This window comes from Oryzias melastigma, linkage group LG2, assembly GCF_002922805.2.
Source record: "Oryzias melastigma strain HK-1 linkage group LG2, ASM292280v2, whole genome shotgun sequence".
Taxonomy (NCBI): Eukaryota; Metazoa; Chordata; class Actinopteri; order Beloniformes; family Adrianichthyidae; genus Oryzias; species Oryzias melastigma.
In genome coordinates, this window is record NC_050513.1 from 8,375,602 (window position 1) to 8,392,260 (window position 16,659).

Genomic DNA, 16,659 nt, shown 5'->3' on the forward strand with positions numbered 1-16,659 from the left:
GCTCATCTACCTCGTTTGGCAGCTATGAAAGTCCCCCTGAACCACTAAAAAAGCTTTGCTCTTTAGTCATGCAACGTCTTGCCTTTCACTTGCAAATGAACCCTGATGCGGTTTGGCGACAGTAGATTTCCCTGCAAACTGTTTTATAGTCAATAAAAACTTGAAAAAGTCTGAAACCTCCCAGTGTTGGGACACATTTCCCTGAGCGGCAGGTTCGTGAGAGGAAATCCACAGAGCGTGGAGACCTCCAGACAAAGCAGCGAGTCAATCGAGGTCTTTTTATTCCTGCCCTGTCAGGCCGAGCGCCATCTTAGCTGGAATCAGCAGTTTTCCTTCTGCCATTTCATCTTCTGTCAGAAAATAAAGTGTCAGCACACTCGTCACTCATAACCGGGAACAATAAAGTTAAATACTTGGACACTTTAAGGCCTTTTCCTAATTAGTTTAATTAAACCATAATTTAAAGCTTTTAATGTAAATGTTACCCTTGAATATGTGTTGTTTTTATAATTTCTCCAATATTTATAATATATAAATGGGTCAGTTTACAGTTTGTAGTAAAAGCGGGGCGGGGCAAGCAAAAAGCTTTGCCCCTCCCCCAATTTTTGAGCCAATATTAATGACAAAGATTAAGAAATCATCAATACTGTTTATTTTCCAGTCTTATTCCTCATTTTTTGTGAAAACGTTTGGGTTTAATGAAACATTTCGATGGAATCCAATCTTAGAGGATCTTCAAACCTGCTGTACTTTGATGTCAAAATGTCTAAAGGAGCCGCTTTTTTTTTATTTAATGCGAGTACGATTTGTAATCTTTTGAGGAGAACACCTGCTCGATCATTAAAAGGCTGTGATTAAAGGTGACCGAGCAGGCGTCAACTGCCATCAGCGGCGCCTTTTATCTGCACCGTGCAGCGATGAGCACAAGCTGGAAGGAAAAAAAGAGGAGAATTTCACACTCAATAGTGGTTTTAGCAAAAGAAAAAAAAGCTATTTTAATCACTTTATGAGGTAATTCTGGAAAAAACAAACATTTCTGGAGTAGAAACCTCCTATTTTCTATGAGAACTTTTGATTATTTCTAATAATCAAAGGCTAATTGGTGATTAATTGACGATAGAGTGGAAAAATAGATTAATAGTGGATCTGTCTGGTGTTGAGTCAGCTTTTCCCCTGCCTGTGTGGAGAGCCCGAGGTGAAGAATTAATTTGTTCGTTCCTTACTGCTGCTGGAACGCAGTTCTGTGTGTTTCTCACAGGGCCTCCATCCAGCGTGGATGCTTGTGCAAAAGATCCTCTGGGAGCTGCTGACAGCCAAACTTCTGCACAGCTCCAAACACACCCACACCTCACTGCTGCAGCTGCAGCTGCCCACAGTGAGTGAAGCCCGCTGGTCCCAGGCTAAACTCCCACTGCATTTCCTGTCAGCTCAGAGAAAGTGTCAATCAGCCTCTGTGTGTCAGCTAAAAAGTACCGTCCGTCCTTGTCCATGCTGACAGTCCAGAACATTGTTCATGTCAGGACAGCTCTTTCACTTAAGTTTTTAAACTTTCTCCATCTTGAAAAAACAGAAAACAATTCTCAAGTATTTTTTCCCATTTAAAAATAGTTTGTATTTACAGACAAATGTTATAATTGTGACCCTTTTATACTGGTTTATACCAACAAACACATGAGCATCTTTGCTGGGTACACAAAAATGAATATCATTTTTATAAAGTTAAAAGTTCAACCACTAAAAAAATATAAGCATTTTAAACACTATTATCTATATAAAAAAAAAAGGTAATTTCAGGACAAACTACAAGTCAGTAGAAGTGAGAGTCTTGGATGATGCATCACTGCCATCTAGTAGTAAAAAAGTGGAACAACACTTTAACAAATTTAACCAGTTTTAAAACTTATCTGTAGATTATAATTTAACATATTATATTAGCTTTATAAAACTCTACTATATAATTTATTGCAAACTATGTACTTTATTAGTTTAAGATAGCAGATGCAAATGATTAAAGGTAATGAAATGGCTATAATTATTAAATATTATTTGTGTTGATGAATTTTTCAGATTATTATTTTAAAAAGCTACATTAAAATTGCATTTAGTCATTTAGTCATTTAACATATATTTCCTCCTTTGGCAAGGTATGAAAAATATAATCTGAATTATATATGTGTGCTTATTTCTGATCCAAATACTTTATTTATTCCAGGTGGAAATCGCGTAATGCATTGTTTGGATGCTATATTAAAAAAAATATACAGTGTACTAATGCCATATTTTATATTTTAATAGTCAAATTGAGAATTAAATATCTACTGAGTAAAATATAAAAATAAAAAAACTAACAAAGATCCGAAAAGAAACAGTTACGCAAACGAGCTCTTGTTTGTCCCTCGTTGCTTCCCGTTGTTGTTTTACTGAGGAATACGTGCAAGTTGACGGGTGAGAGCTTGTCTTTTTACAGCTTTGTTGCGTTTAGTCGTAGACATTACCATATAGGTATTATTGATGTTTGTGCTTGCTGTTTTTTGGTTTCCTTTATAAAGTTATAATAAACTTGTGATCAATTCAAACCAAGAAAGTGTCAAATCAGCGGACCGACTAACCTTTGCTAGCGTTACCTCATGCTAGTTGCATCATTAGTTTCCAGTTTGCTTATATTTCATAATTAATAAGGTATATGTTTTTTGACATTACGTCCAATGAACACTCATAACAACATTGGTTTAGTTTTTTTTGTGTGCTTTGTTTTTATAAATAGACTCACATTTGTTGCGTCATATCCGTTAGCTCAGCTAGCTAGCTCTGGTTAGCTCACGCGCCACACGATTTAGCTTTTTGTCTATTTTAAACTCTTTCTTTAGGGTTTTACTGTTATAAATTGTTCAATTTATCCACCAGGTTACAAAAGAGAAGTGGAAGTGGACGAGTCACAATGTCCGGCAGTGTAAGTGAAACCATTTCCTTCTTTAGCTGCTAGCGGTCACCATTTTTATACCCAACAAAGTCAAAATATGAAAACAAAATTTAATGTATTGAACGTCATCTCAATAAATTAGAAGATAGTTAAATACTCTGAAAAATATCCTTCATATTTTATCTTTTTTTAAAGTAACATTTAACATGTTTTGCTGAAAACAGAAAGCATGTTTAAAGCTCAAATATTTAGCTAAAGCTATTTCCAGTTCCTACACCTTTTATTTATTTATTTTAATTTTTTTTTATCACTTAGTGGATTTGTCCAAATTTGCATATTTTTTCCCACATTTTACCTGTATACTTTGCGGTTACGTTACATTTCTATATTTGTGTTGGCACTGACAGAAAGCTACTAATCAGTGAATGTTTGTTTTGCATTTAAAACAAATGTTTAACTCAATAAAAAGTGCTTTATTTAAGTCTTTTGGGCATTTTAATGGAAATAATGCCATTAATTGCAACAAAACCTGGTCTAAATCCTCCTTTTTCTGTCTCGTTTGTACTTTTTTTTTTTTAATCTTCATAGAGAATTGTCACTATTGACATTAGATGTTATCATTTGACTGTACTGAATTTAGCTAAACCTGTACTAATATTTTATTTTTTTTATAGTTGACATAAGAATCAAATACAACATTTTATTGTTGGGAATATTTTTTTATTTTACTATCAATTTGTATTATTATTATTATGTCGGTTTTTGCTTGGTTTGGGATAAATTATTTAAACTCACTTGTGTGTTTTTTGTTTATTTAATTGAGATTTCTTTTGTTCCAAATTTTCCTCAACTATCAAATATAAAAAATAAATAAAATCTGTACTAAATAAAACAGTACAATGAAAGCTTGCATAAATCTATTGAGTTAAATGTTTTTTCATATATATTTTTTTGCCATATTTTAAGACAAACCTTTGGTTTCAATTACATTTTTTAAATATATATTATAATAATTGGTGAAAGTTTTAGCATTGTGTTGAATTATTGAACATCCAAAGATATTAGACTGTCTTACATCATGTTTTGTTGTTTAATATGACTTTGTTGTTTTTGTTTTGTTTTCTTGAGAGTGCTCAAAAGATTCAGATGTTTAGAAATGTTTAAAAAAAAATTGAAACAGTTTACTCTTTACTGCTAGCTTTCTCCAACCACAATTAGATTGTTAACAAAGGAAGAACTAAAGAAAAAAATATTAGTTTTGTTTGTGATTTGTTATTGTTGCTGACAGAGTTCTTGGGTTTGTAGGCGCTCTGCGGCCGGAGCAGGTTGATCCTGTCGCAGGCTGCTGGGCGTCGGGCGCTGGCCGCCCTGAGGCCCGCCACAGTCAGACCCTTCTCTGCTGCCAGCTCCGACGAGCCGTACATCGCCGTGTCGCCTGCAGACTCTGGTAAAATGTTCGATTTCCACCCATTTTGACCAAATTTGACTTTTTAAACGACCCTAAAGAAGTTCATAAAATGTTCTGCATTTTCCTGGTGCTTCCAGGTCCACGGACCGTGTGGCCGGACGAGAGCATGGGCCCGTTCGGACCTCAGGACCAGCGCTTTCAGCTGCCCGGTAACGTGGGGTTTGACTGCCACCTGGAGGGCATGGGGAACCGGCCCAAGACTCCAGTCCACAAGACGGTTCCAGACGTCCTGGCGGCTCCCAGCAGCACAGAGAGACACCAGTTCATCCTGGCCCAGTTTGTCAATGAGTTCCAGGGAAAGCTGGGTCCGATATCGGGCAGAGTCCACAAAGCGGAGCAGTATTTCAACCAGACGGAAGCAGATTGTTCCATAAATTCCTGTCCTGAACTCTTAAGAAAAGGTAAGGTGGCGTGGGCGGAGTTTCTGTCATTCAGAGCGGCCGAATCATCAGTGATGATGTCATAATTTAGAACTGGAGCAGTTGTTCCCGTCGGCGCCTGCCGCCTCCATCACAGTGGTGACGGTGACGCAGAAGGACAGCCTGCGGGCCGCTGAGGCGCCAGACCCGGACCAAGAGCAGGTGCTTCATAAGGTGAGTCGGATCTTTTTTTTTTTTTTTTTGGTCAAACCAGCCGCTGACCAACTGTTCCCCGCCTGCAGTTTGTGAGCGGAGCTAAGGAGATGTGCTTCGCTCTGTGGACGGCGGGTTACTGGGCAGATTTCATCAACCCGTCGACGGGAGGAGCCGTGAGTTTCTCCTAAATGGTACGTTCCCGCTGCGGCCGCGACACGCCTTCTCACCGCCTTGTTTCTCGTCAGTTCTTTGCGTCCCCGTCGAGCTCGTCCGCCCTGCGGCCCGAGGAGCAGCTGAGGCACCTGGGCTTCCACATCGAGGTGTCGGGCTCCTGCACCGTCATTCGCCACGTCCTCAACGGCTCGCCTTTGTTCGTGGGGACTGTTTTCACCAGCGCGCCCACCAACAGTGCTGCTATCGCCAGACTACAAGGACTTTCTAACGTTCTCGACGAAGAGGAATAGGTTTTTATTTTTTAATATATATATATATATAAAATGAAACTACAGGAAATGTGAGCAGAAATTTTCTGACTGTTTGGATTGTTGGTCTGTTTGTATCAGAAAAACTGAGAGACTCACTCATTTCTCCTGCATTGCATTCTGGGAGAAACTCCTGTGAATATCAGCGCTGACGATTCTCCAAAAAGAAAATTTGAAGACTTATTTATGAAATGGAAAGACGTCACACAACCTTCTGTAGGTTGTTTTAACACAGAGTACACATCAGGGTGCACACACTAACAAACACAATATTGTTGTTATTTTCTCCCTTCAATATGCTGCACTGAATGTCAGGAATAAAAAAAACTGTTTTCAAAAAATCACCACAGTGCAAATAAAGTGATTTCTTATGAAGCTGCAGTGACCACATTCTTCCTGTAGGGGTCAGTGTTTGCCAAATGTTTTATTCCTGTTTACTACAACAGAGTATTAGTGCCATCATAAAAGAAAAAAAAGTCATATATGAGAATAAAGTTGTTAAATTATGAGGAAAAAAGGCGAGTTTGTATAAATAATTAAGCTGTTCAGTTATTAGAATAAAAAAGGCGTAATTCTATTAAATAAAGCATAATAATTATAATAAAATTTGACAAAAAATAATGAAGGTTTTAAAAAAAATAAAGTGATACAATTGCAAAAGAAAAGCATATTTTTTCACAGTGTAAAATCCATTTAATTTTTATAAATTATCAGCAACATAAATTAAACCGTTAATGTTTAAATATTTTTGGTGAAATGTTTTAAAAAGTTGAATATAGCTTTTTATTTTGAAAAGTTTACCTTTTCCTGGTAAAAATTGAGTATTTGAGGCATAAATTTAGGCCTTAATCCTCCAATTAATTCTCTAATTAATGACTTTATCCTCGTAAAATTGTCGGTTTTTGTTTATAATTTTACTACATAATTGTTTTTAAATGTTGATTTTATTTTTCACATAATTTTTCAACTTAAAAAAAAATTAAAATGCCTACTACTAATAATAATAATATTTTTTGTTATAATTTAATTTTTTTTTCAAATTTTTCCAAATGTATCCCTGTTAAAATGTTGTCCCTTTTCTTAAAATTTAGAACTTTATTTTTATAAATTAATTATTCTCTTAATTCTATGACTTTAATCTTATATATTTGTCAATTTTTCTTCTTTTTTTCTTGCCCTAATACTTTGTCATAGATTCCATATAAGCAACACAAATAATTCACTTCCTGTTGATGAATAAAACTAAAAACACAATGTATTCTACTAATTAGGTGAGTTTGATGAAATCAGTGAACAGCAATTTTTGTTCATCTTTCTACAACAAACTAAAATTTAAATTTGAAAATTTAATGTAAAAAATTAGTTTAAATGACTTTCATTTGTGCAGTTTATGATGTGTTAAACTCGTGTGAACTTCTAATTTTTTAGCCTTTAAACCTCCTTTTAATTTGTCTTTTAATTATATAAATCTTTATGTAAAGAAATTAAAAAACTAACAAAGTAAAGACCTTATTTCCAACAAAAATCTCTCCATATTGGGGTATTTTTGTGGTAAAACCTTTGAAATGTTGAATAAAAAGCAAAAACAGCTTCAACACAAACATTTACGTGAGATGAACAAAGATGCTCAGAGGTCTTAAGAGTGAACTCAGTAATGATCTTCATCTGCATTAAACAGATCATTCAAAACTAAAAATGGTATCAACAGATTTCACAATTTATCACAGTATATTTTAATTAAAAAAGCTATTATGCGTTACAACAAACTCCAAATAATGAAGAAAGAATAAATTAAAAGCAAAATCACATTTGATAGAAAACACATTGTTTGATTCACAAACCCTAAAACCTCCATACAACCATATTTATGTACATTTAGGTTATTGTTGCCAGTTTTAAAGATGATGGTTAAGTGAGCATTTGGATAGAAACTTCAGTAAAATATTGAAATAGTTTTAGCACCAAAGTTTTAGAATATAATTCAGATGACAGAAGGGAACATCTTGGAAAAACTCAGATTTTCTTATTAAAAAAAAATATTTATGTAAAGGAAAAAAAAAACAAATGTTTAAATCGATTTCTTGTATTTTTATTATAATAGAAAAGATATTTAATGCTGGTTTTTCATAGCAAAAAGTCCTAAATGCATTAATTGAAAGTCACTTTTATGTTGAAATGAGTCCAAAAAAATAGACGACTCGTTCAGGGCGTACCCCGGTTATGTCCAACAGTAGCAAGGATAGGCTCCAGCAACCTTGTGACCTCAAAAGGGATTCAGCGGCTTCTGAAGATGAACGTATGGAAATTTGACAAATGAATCAAGCTGAATCTGAACTTAGAATGTGTTGGGTGCATTTGATAAGTGCTTTGGTGCACTTCTTCTTTATGTGACCCCCTCCCATGCCAATATGTGTTGGTGAATTGATGAGAAAACTACATTTTTTTAAGGAAACATCTTGAATATCAACATTTTTCTAATCAAATTTGAGATTTCTGAAGGTATATTTTGCATTTTTTTTATTCTTTTTAGTTTTAGTACAAGAGAAAACGTTTTTTTAAAAGTTAGATTGAAGATAAAATGTCCAAACTGCTGAAGAAAAGATTGAAAAATTTGATTTTTTGTCTTTACTGAAACAGAGAAAGTGATGTTAAGGTTCCTTAATGACGGAAATCCAGGACTGAGTGTCTGTACGGCTCCAGGACTTTTTTATATGGACTTTGGTGACTTGGTGGCCCAGTGGTAGAGCGTCCCTGCGACTGAGAGTTTGTGGGTCGAGACTCCAAAGTGCTGCAGACATAAAAAAGTTCCGTCTGCAAATTTCTGCATCTTTCATTTTGTAAAAACGTTAAGTTAAGACGTTCGATTCCAACACGTCCAGTGGAGGCAGCTCCAGACCACGATGATGAAGTGCAGCAGTCCTGGGGGGTGAAGGCCTCCGCCCGAGCTGACCAGCGGAGAGGTGGAGGAGAAGACGGCGCTGCTGTCGTTTCTCGGCACCATGATGTTGCAGATGTTCCCCTCGCAGCAGGACGTACACATCTGACAGAGGAAGCGAAAATATTTGGAAAAAAATCAGAAAAGGGAAATCGCGGATCATGTTTACCTGGTAACCGTTATGGGTGACGTTCACACATCCGGTGAGCTGGCAGTTCTCCAGGGTGGCGCAGCGTTTGGTTACAGACACGCTGCCTCCACGGTCATCCATCATGTGGAGCGTGTAGCAGTACTTTGTACCTGGAATGAAGACATTCATGAAGAAATGGAATTCTCTTGGGAGCCGTCCTCTTCCGTTGGGTTTTACCTTTGGGACAGAAAACATCCGGAGCCCATCGGTTGCACTGGTAGTTATCGGCTGCATCCTCACAGGTGAAGCACTTGAAGCCACCGGGGTGAGGCGTGGCTGTGGAGGACAGACGGACACGTTTTAGATGACGAGATACTTTTTTGGTGTGAGGACAACAAGCTTTTGTCTTCTTCTTTTGTCTTCCTTTGCACGGGAAAAACAGGCCGCATAGAAAAAAAAGTCCCAATTAGGTTAAAAATAATAGTTGTACTAAGAATTCATGTTAAGGAAGAAAAATTCTAGTCGCTAAGATAAATTTTCACAAAATTATTTTGCTATTAAGAATTTTCTTGTTGAGATTTTTTTTTAAACTTTCATGAGATTCAGTTTTTGCAGTGAAGGCATCATTAATGGTCACTCCAACCTTAACCTTCAAGTAGATCCGGTTATTAAATTAATTATTCAATTTGTGGTAAAAGCACCAAATTCGCCATAATCTTAACTAATGGACCCCTGTTTGAGATAATGTGTCCTCCAAGAAAAATCTAAGATTTATATATATAATAAAAATACATTTATTTATTTTTTTTGTATTTTGTAACAATTCAGTGTATGGCTGCCATCTTTAAAAATGGCTGCCATTTTGGATTTTTTTTTTTTTTTTTTGCAAACCCGGTTTCTGAAAGAGAGGATCCTAAGATACATTCATGAAAATGTGGTTCTTGTATTACACAACGCTTTGTCTGGTAAATCAACCTAACCTTGTCCGGTAATCTGGCTTTTTTTCCCCTCTTTGTCCATTTCTTAATAACCCTCAAAAACTTCTCTTTGCGTTGTAATTTTCCATTTTTTTCGGAAAAATGTAACCCACAAATGCAAGTTCAGCCTTCCAAGTCATTCAAATCACTTTTATTTTTAATTCTAGTTATCTAAACTAGAAGTGAAACTGAAAATGGAACATAGAAATGTAAACTAGACACTTCATTAAAATAAAACGACTTTATGGTTGCAACATGTTATAAACAAAATATGGTTACATTTTTCATCAAACTACTTTCTAGGGTCGCCATAAGAGAAAAAAAATAAACAAAAATATGTCAAAAAAGTTGTAAAATTATGAAAAAAAGTTGAAATATTACAAAGTTGAAATCACACAATCATGAGAGTAAAGTTGTATAATTATAACAAAAACATTCCACAACTTACAAGAATAAAGTCGTAAATTCATGCTTCAAAAAGGAGTAATTTCAAAAGGAAATCCATTTTTTTTTTCAAAAATAAAAAGCTATATTTAGCTGTTAAGAACATTAACTGTTTAATTTAAATTACAGATGTTTCAGAGGAATCTGATGAACCTCACACTGCTCAAGAATCTCTCTCAATCTGCTTTCTTTTCCTATTACTGTATTTACCAAATTATATTTTAAATAAAATTCCAACTTAAAAAAGCGTTTTTATTTTCATGGAATAATCACAGCATAAATCATAATAATCATAAATGTATGACTTTGTCCTTGTAAAATTATTTTTTTCCCAAATCATTTTTATTTCTAACACTCCACCGTATCAAACAGAGTAATCAAAGCTTGTTTTAAGCTTACAAAGAAGCTACACACTTTTGGATTATTTGTGACACTGTAATTACAATACCGCACACTAGGGGGCGACATAAATGAGTGGTGCAACAGTAAGAAGTCCAGATAAAGCTACCGCCCTTGGCAGCATGCGACCACTTCCAATAAAAAGTCTTATGTAAACACATGTATACGCGCATTTCGGGCTTTAGCGTTGTGCGTTCATGCGTAGCTACACACGTTTTTAAGACCTTTTTCACGTACAAAACGTGCCGCCATTAAACAAACTCTTGATTTTAATTCACGAAAGTACCAACCGTTTGGAAAGTACATGGAGGAGAATTAATAATTGCGGTTTGTGAATTAAACGCCGCCAAGTCTTTGATCTATCGGAATAGAGCTGTGAAAGAAAGCAGCTGGAGCGAGATTCGTGACATTTGCACCACTTTGACATTTTTCACCATAAGTTTTATGACGGGAGGCTCCTACTTGAGGGGTGCAGCAGAATGATGTCTTTCATGGAGAAATCCCGCGGCTGAACAGTTCTCAGCTGCTCACAGATCAGCAGGAGGATCCCGGCCACGGTTGGCCAGGCCTTCATCTTTGGCCCCGAATACACTCATCCACCTTTAGACCTGACAAACACACACGGCAAGAGGTCAGAATTTCAGCAAAACCCTTAAAAACCTAAAAAAACATGTATGTGGTGATAAAACGGCAGCTGTGAACGTATCATAAAAGGGGGCTAAAAATAGAAGGAAATAATCTATAAAAGTGATCGGGTGTCTGTTTAGCTCGTGCTGTGAGTCTGCTTCATTAAGTAAATGCCAAAGGAACCCTGAAGAATGATGCTGAGAAGTCTATAACATCCCTTACACCCCTACCATAGAAACAATCAATAGTCATAGCGTAGAGATCAAAAATTAAGTCAAAACATGGTTTTTATTACAATCTTCCGAGACATCAGTCAGTGAATTAGACACCAGATGACCTGTTTTATCCTGGAGACGTGCGGAAATCCACTCTGACTTCAGACGTCTCTGGCACTACTCCCTTATTGCCCGAGGGAGCGTGTCAGCCTGCGTGCTTGTAAATGGTTGTTTTCTTTGCATTATACATGCCCCAGTAAAGCAGATCCATGGAGCTACAGCAGAGTGAGAACCCACAGGAGATCTGCGCCGCAACTAGAGCACACATGCGCTCGGATTCACTCTGTCAAAAGCAGATTGCCTATTTTAAGACCAATTGTTCTTTCTACAACATCAAAAAAAGGTTTATTCATTTACAAAATTATATGTAAAAAATGAATTTTACACGTATTTTTTTAAAAAGTAAAAGATCTTGAAAAAAAATTACTCATATTTTTACAGAATTGATTGTAAAAGTTGGATTTAAAGCAAAAGTACCCAAACTTCATCACTTTTGGTCTTGGCATTTTAAAAGCTGTTGCAATTTTATTATATGCTTTCTGCAAAACATCAATTTCCCCCTAAATATTGATTCACCACAAAGCCAAGTTCTAATTATACATTTTATAATAAAAAATACCAAATGACTGATCAGAAAACACCTGAGCTGACTATTGAGTCCATGGTTCTGGGAGTTTTCACGATATAGGTTAATATGAGGGAGCAGTTGGCTGTAATAAGGGTTGTACAATAAATCCAACATTTATTGTCATTGTGATGTTAGCCTTTGCAAAACGTGTGTCGCAAAAGATGTCATAAACTGCAAAACATAAAATGTTTACATAATGCTAAAACAGATTAATAACAGCTTGAAGTATTTAATGAATCAATAAAGCCCTTAAAGCATGTGATCAATCAAATGAACCCCTTCATATCGCTGACCAATGATATGGACCCCATCATGTCATTGACCAATGATGTAGACCCATCACGTTGTTGACCAATAATATGGACCCCATCACATCGTTGACCAATCAAATTGACCCCTTCATGTTGCTGACCAACGATATGGACCCAATCACCTTGTTGACCAACCAAATAGGCCCCTACATGTCGTTGACCAACCGAATAGACCCCATCCCGTTGTTTACCAATCAAATTGGCCCCTTCACATTACTGACCAATTGAATGGACCTCTTTATGTTGCTGACCAATCGAGTGGACCCCTTCATACCGTTGACTAATGATATGAAACCCTTCATGTTGTTTACCAATTGAGTGGTCCCCTTCACATTATTGACCAACCAAATGGGCCACTACATGTCATGGACACACCGAATAGACCCCATCACATCGTTGACCAATCAACAGGACCCATCATGTTTTTTACCAATTGAATTGGCACCTTAACATTACTGATGAATTGAGTGGACCCCTTCATATTGTTGACCAATGATATGGACTCCATTATATCCTTGACCGATCATATGGACCCCTTCACATTGTTGATCAACCAAATGGGCCACTACATGTCATGGACACACCGAATAGACCCCAACACATCGTTGACCAATCAACAGGACTCGTCATGTTTTTTACCAATTGAATTGGCCCCTTCATGTTGTTGACCAACTGAGTGAACCCCTTCATATCATTGACCGATGATATGGACCACATCAAGTGGACCACCACCAATTAAACTGACCCTTTCACGTCACTTTATGGGCCCCTACATGGCGTTGACCAATCAAGTAGACCCCTTCAAGTCGTTGACAGATAGAATTGACTCTTTCCCATCACTACATGGGCCTAGATGTCACGACATGGTCCCCATCCCGTTGTTGGCCTATGAAATGGAGCTCATCTCGTTGCTGACCAATCAACTAGACCCATCGTGTCATCGACCAACGAATGAACCCTTTCACATCACTGACCAATCGAATGAATCCCTTTTATGTTAGATGACCGCCTCCTTTCTTGACATAGATCATTTTATTTAAATAAAACTATTGCTGAGAAATTGCAATTATTATTACAAGTCATATAATTATTGCAATATTAACCATTAATGTTGGACATTGGGATTTTTTCATATCGTGCAGCCCTAGTGGTAATGACAAAAAAATTGTTTCCCCAAACACTTCATGACCAAACCACCTAAAAACATCAGGCAGTCACAACAGCCTCTCATTCGGGGGCGCCATCATCTTTACTGAGTTTTTACCAGGAATCAAAAAAGAACGTGAACCAGATTAACAGCTACAGTAGCTCAGCTCAGTTTGAGTGTCAATCTAATAATTTATTGTTCTCTGCTGCATTTTTACATTTCTTACATCTTGATTTATTATTGTATATATTTTTATATTTATTTTCCTCCTTCAGAGACTCTGCTTGTCTCATTCTGATCAATTAGGACAAGTAACTCCTAAACCTCTTGGCCAGGTCGCCCTTTTAAAACAGATGTGGATCTCAACTGGTCTTATCTGGTTAAATAAAGGCAATCAATCAATCAAAATGTGGCTTTCAAAATATACGTGTGAAGGAAAATATATGTACTTCATACTTTACTTTTGTATATCTTTACCATATTACCATAAAAAATATATATATTTTTCCACTTTTTGGTTTCCTTGTTAAATTTGTTTGAGTCCATTTGCATTCACACTGGGATAAACCGGACCAGAGTTCACTTGCAAGACAACGGAGTCCCCCCATTTTGACATCTTAAAAACTATTCAAGTGAACACTGTGAAGTGTGAACCAAACAGTGCAGTGTGAAAATGTATTCAGCTGCTTTCTGGGTCCATAATCCAGACACTGAAATGCTTTAATTAAGCTAGCCCACTTCCATAAATGAGAGACCTGTCCGGCTGAAAGTGTTTCATTTACCAAAATTGATCGTGAGCAAAATTATTTAACAATCAACAAAGGAAGAAAAATTAATAGTTTAAGGAAAAATGCTAAAAGTAAAAGTAAAAGAGATCTGAACCCCAAATTAGCTACGTTAGAACGCTTGGTTAGCCGTTAGCATCTGCTAAAAGTGAGGAGTTCAGCTGTGGAAGCGAGGATTAATTAGAAGATTATTGGAGAGGCTTCAACCCCCCCTCAGTTCAAGTGCTTCCATTCATCCATGGAGCCCCTCAGAGCACGGTGCTACTGTAGAGCTCATAATGATATGCTGTACCGCTCAAAGGAGAAGTTGATGAGGTCTCCAGCTCTTGGCGTCTGATGGATGGCCGGCCTCTGTGTGCAGACAAACGGGGTTCAGAGGATTTGGAACAATAGATCCAAACAGAAAGAGCTGAAGATGGAGAGTTTTTAAAATTAAGTTTACCCAAAATATTTTGATTTGATCTCAATTTAGCCAGTTGATAAGTAGTTTTCAGAATTTCTTCATGGTTAGTAGCAGTTTTTATGTCTTTTCTATCCAATTATTGTATTTTTTTTTGCTTTTAGTCTCTTAAATCACTCACCTATGAATCATTTACCTGACTTGATGGGTGAAATGTTGACATAACTTAGTTTTTGGGCGTGTTACGTCTCTTTTAAGGGTGTTCTGCACACAATAGCTTTACAAAAAACACAACTTTGTAGCTAAAAATCTCTTGCTCGTTAATAAATTGTGTAAATTTTAAGTAAAAAAGGAACATTTTGCAAAATTGCTTAGCTTGAATGATTCAAATGTTAGCATAAACTGCTGCAGCAAACTCATTTTCAATGAAAAAGTGTGAAATCCAATTAATTTTGTCCAGATTTCCCATAAAATGATCAGGAGAGCTCAATATCACCCCCCAAAAAAAACAAATTTTTGAAGCCTAAACTGCCAAAGTGGCTCCCCACAGCTGACACGGAATGAAACATCAACTACAAATGAGTAAATTGCTTAAATGAACGGCTCCACAATGGTCACGTGTGTCCGAAGTGAGGGAAATCAAAACGCAGACCACCACCACTGCCTTTGAAGTTAAGCAGCTTGACTTGGTTAACCAGACACAAACAGCAGGGGCTTAACCGCGGCGTTTTCTTTCCCCTCCGACTTTCTCCGCTCAGGTCAGGAGATTTACAGAACTGAACAACAACAACCAGGAAAAAAAGAAATCTGCGACTTTTATGAAGCTCTGGGTGAGCTGTGCGTCTCGTAAAGTGCTTCCCATCCCGGCAACCTTGTGAAATGTCTTAAAAAGGTCGTAGCAAACCAGTGGAAACATCACGTCCTGCGTGGTAACGTTGACTCCACTTAAAATAACTGGGTTTTAGCCTCAGAGTTGGTCAAAAGAAACCAAAAAAGTGAGGTTTTTGGGAGTTTTCCGTCCAGCTTTGATGAAAATTGAATTGAGGGGTATAAGCACTAACACTTTTTAAAACCAGAACTGGAAATTTTAGTTGCAAGAAAGAAAAAACATGTTTGTAGTTTTATCATTTTACTCAATTTTTGTGATGTTTTTATCTATTTACATCAAATTAAAAAAATAAAAGGGCTTTTTTTTAATTAAAATATTATATTTCACACTCTCAACCAATATATAAGCATACATTTGCATATATACTTGATTTTGGTGGTGAACATCATCTCAAAAGAACATTATTTCCTATTTCCATCCCATATAACTCCCCAAAACTATCAGTTTTTCATTGGAAAACAGTTGAACTCACCATTAAGGATGAGAAGTCACTGAAACTTGCCTGAAAGGACAACAATAGAGGGCTTGAAGGTACCTGCTCCAGGTCCTCCGTCAAGCTGCAGCAGACTGCTGTCCAGGCGGAGGAGAATGAGGAGAAAAAAAGAGCGCTGCTGGAGGGGGAGGGACACAGGCTGCTGCGTCACAGAGCGTCATCTGCATAGAGGGTCACCCACCACTCGGCTCACTGACTCCTACTACAATATAGACTTTATTGAAGGATAGTAAAAGTTACATGTGGAAAAAAATCATGTTTTTATTTAAAATTGTCTTTACGTAAAAAAAACACATTTTACAAAGAAAAAAATGTTAATGAATAAATATTTTCAAGTAGAAATTTGGAAAAACAAGTAAATAATATATGACATGAGGTTTTAAAATTATTATTTTTTTATTTTGGCATTGTATTTAAACATAAATCACATTTTTAAGAATATATTTGAAATAAAATATTTGTGAGTAAAAATTGGATAAAAACAAATCTAAAAACAAATGACACATGAGGTTTTAAACTATCATTTTTAAAAAATAATGACTTAAATTTAAATGTCCTTATACATAAATTACATATATTATTAAAAGAAATGTTGATACATGTTATGAAATCTTTATTTTTAGGTAAAATTACAAAAAAAATCTGAATAAATGTGCAGTTTTGAACTTTACATTTGAAAAAAAAAACATTCAAGCATAGTCTTTATGCATAAATCACTAATATTGTTTTAAATGTTGATAAATGTTAATAGATAGATATTTAAAAAATTGAATA

General features: G+C 36.2%; 2 protein-coding genes across 7 annotated transcripts in view; one reads left to right on the forward strand and one right to left on the reverse strand.

Annotated features, from left to right (window-relative positions):
* The window catches only part of mmadhca (metabolism of cobalamin associated Da), a 40,709-nt gene extending 34,889 nt beyond the window's left edge, over positions 1-5,820 (forward strand). The window contains exons 2-8 of one of the 4 annotated variants that reach the window (XM_024294569.2): positions 1,240-1,375; positions 2,905-2,950; positions 4,226-4,367; positions 4,466-4,789; positions 4,860-4,981; positions 5,050-5,136; positions 5,209-5,820. In XM_024294569.2, coding sequence (XP_024150337.1) covers positions 2,939-2,950; positions 4,226-4,367; positions 4,466-4,789; positions 4,860-4,981; positions 5,050-5,136; positions 5,209-5,427 — 906 coding nt within the window. In that variant the 5' untranslated portion in view covers positions 1,240-1,375; positions 2,905-2,938 and the 3' untranslated portion in view covers positions 5,428-5,820. Of the gene's footprint in view, positions 1-1,239; positions 1,376-2,320; positions 2,446-2,904; positions 2,951-4,225; positions 4,368-4,465; positions 4,790-4,859; positions 4,982-5,049; positions 5,137-5,208 lie in introns of those variants that run through there. The other 3 variants (XM_036215591.1, XM_024294567.2, XM_024294568.2) reach the window with 3 other exon arrangements.
* Positions 5,821-6,539: 719 nt separating this feature from the next.
* On the reverse strand, positions 6,540-16,092 carry lypd6 (LY6/PLAUR domain containing 6). Of its 3 annotated transcripts, none has more exons than XM_024294470.2 (5): positions 15,928-16,092; positions 10,793-10,938; positions 8,748-8,846; positions 8,550-8,680; positions 6,540-8,485 (listed from the first exon to the last, which is right to left on the reverse strand). In XM_024294470.2, the coding sequence occupies exons 2-5, from the start codon at positions 10,902-10,904 to the stop codon at positions 8,297-8,299; spliced, it is 531 nt and encodes a 176-aa protein (XP_024150238.1). In that variant the 5' UTR covers positions 10,905-10,938; positions 15,928-16,092; the 3' UTR covers positions 6,540-8,296. The 3 variants fall into 3 exon arrangements, with proteins under 3 accessions (XP_024150238.1, XP_024150237.1, XP_036071488.1); XM_024294469.2 differs by having other exon boundaries at positions 15,865-16,092; XM_036215595.1 differs by lacking the exon at positions 15,928-16,092 and having other exon boundaries at positions 10,793-11,462.
* Between the last annotated feature and the right edge of the window lie 567 nt (positions 16,093-16,659).

Excerpts from the sequence above, each read along its gene's own strand:
- lypd6 (XM_024294470.2), bottom strand. The coding sequence starts at position 10,904 with ATGAAGGCCTGGCCAACCGTGGCCGGGATCCTCCTGCTGATCTGTGAG. Across the intron at positions 8,847-10,792 it reads CATTCTGCTGCACCCCTCAA|CCACGCCTCACCCCGGTGGC; the intron begins GTAGGAGCCTCC and ends TGTCCTCCACAG. Across the intron at positions 8,681-8,747 it reads GGATGTTTTCTGTCCCAAAG|GTACAAAGTACTGCTACACG; the intron begins GTAAAACCCAAC and ends TCTTCATTCCAG.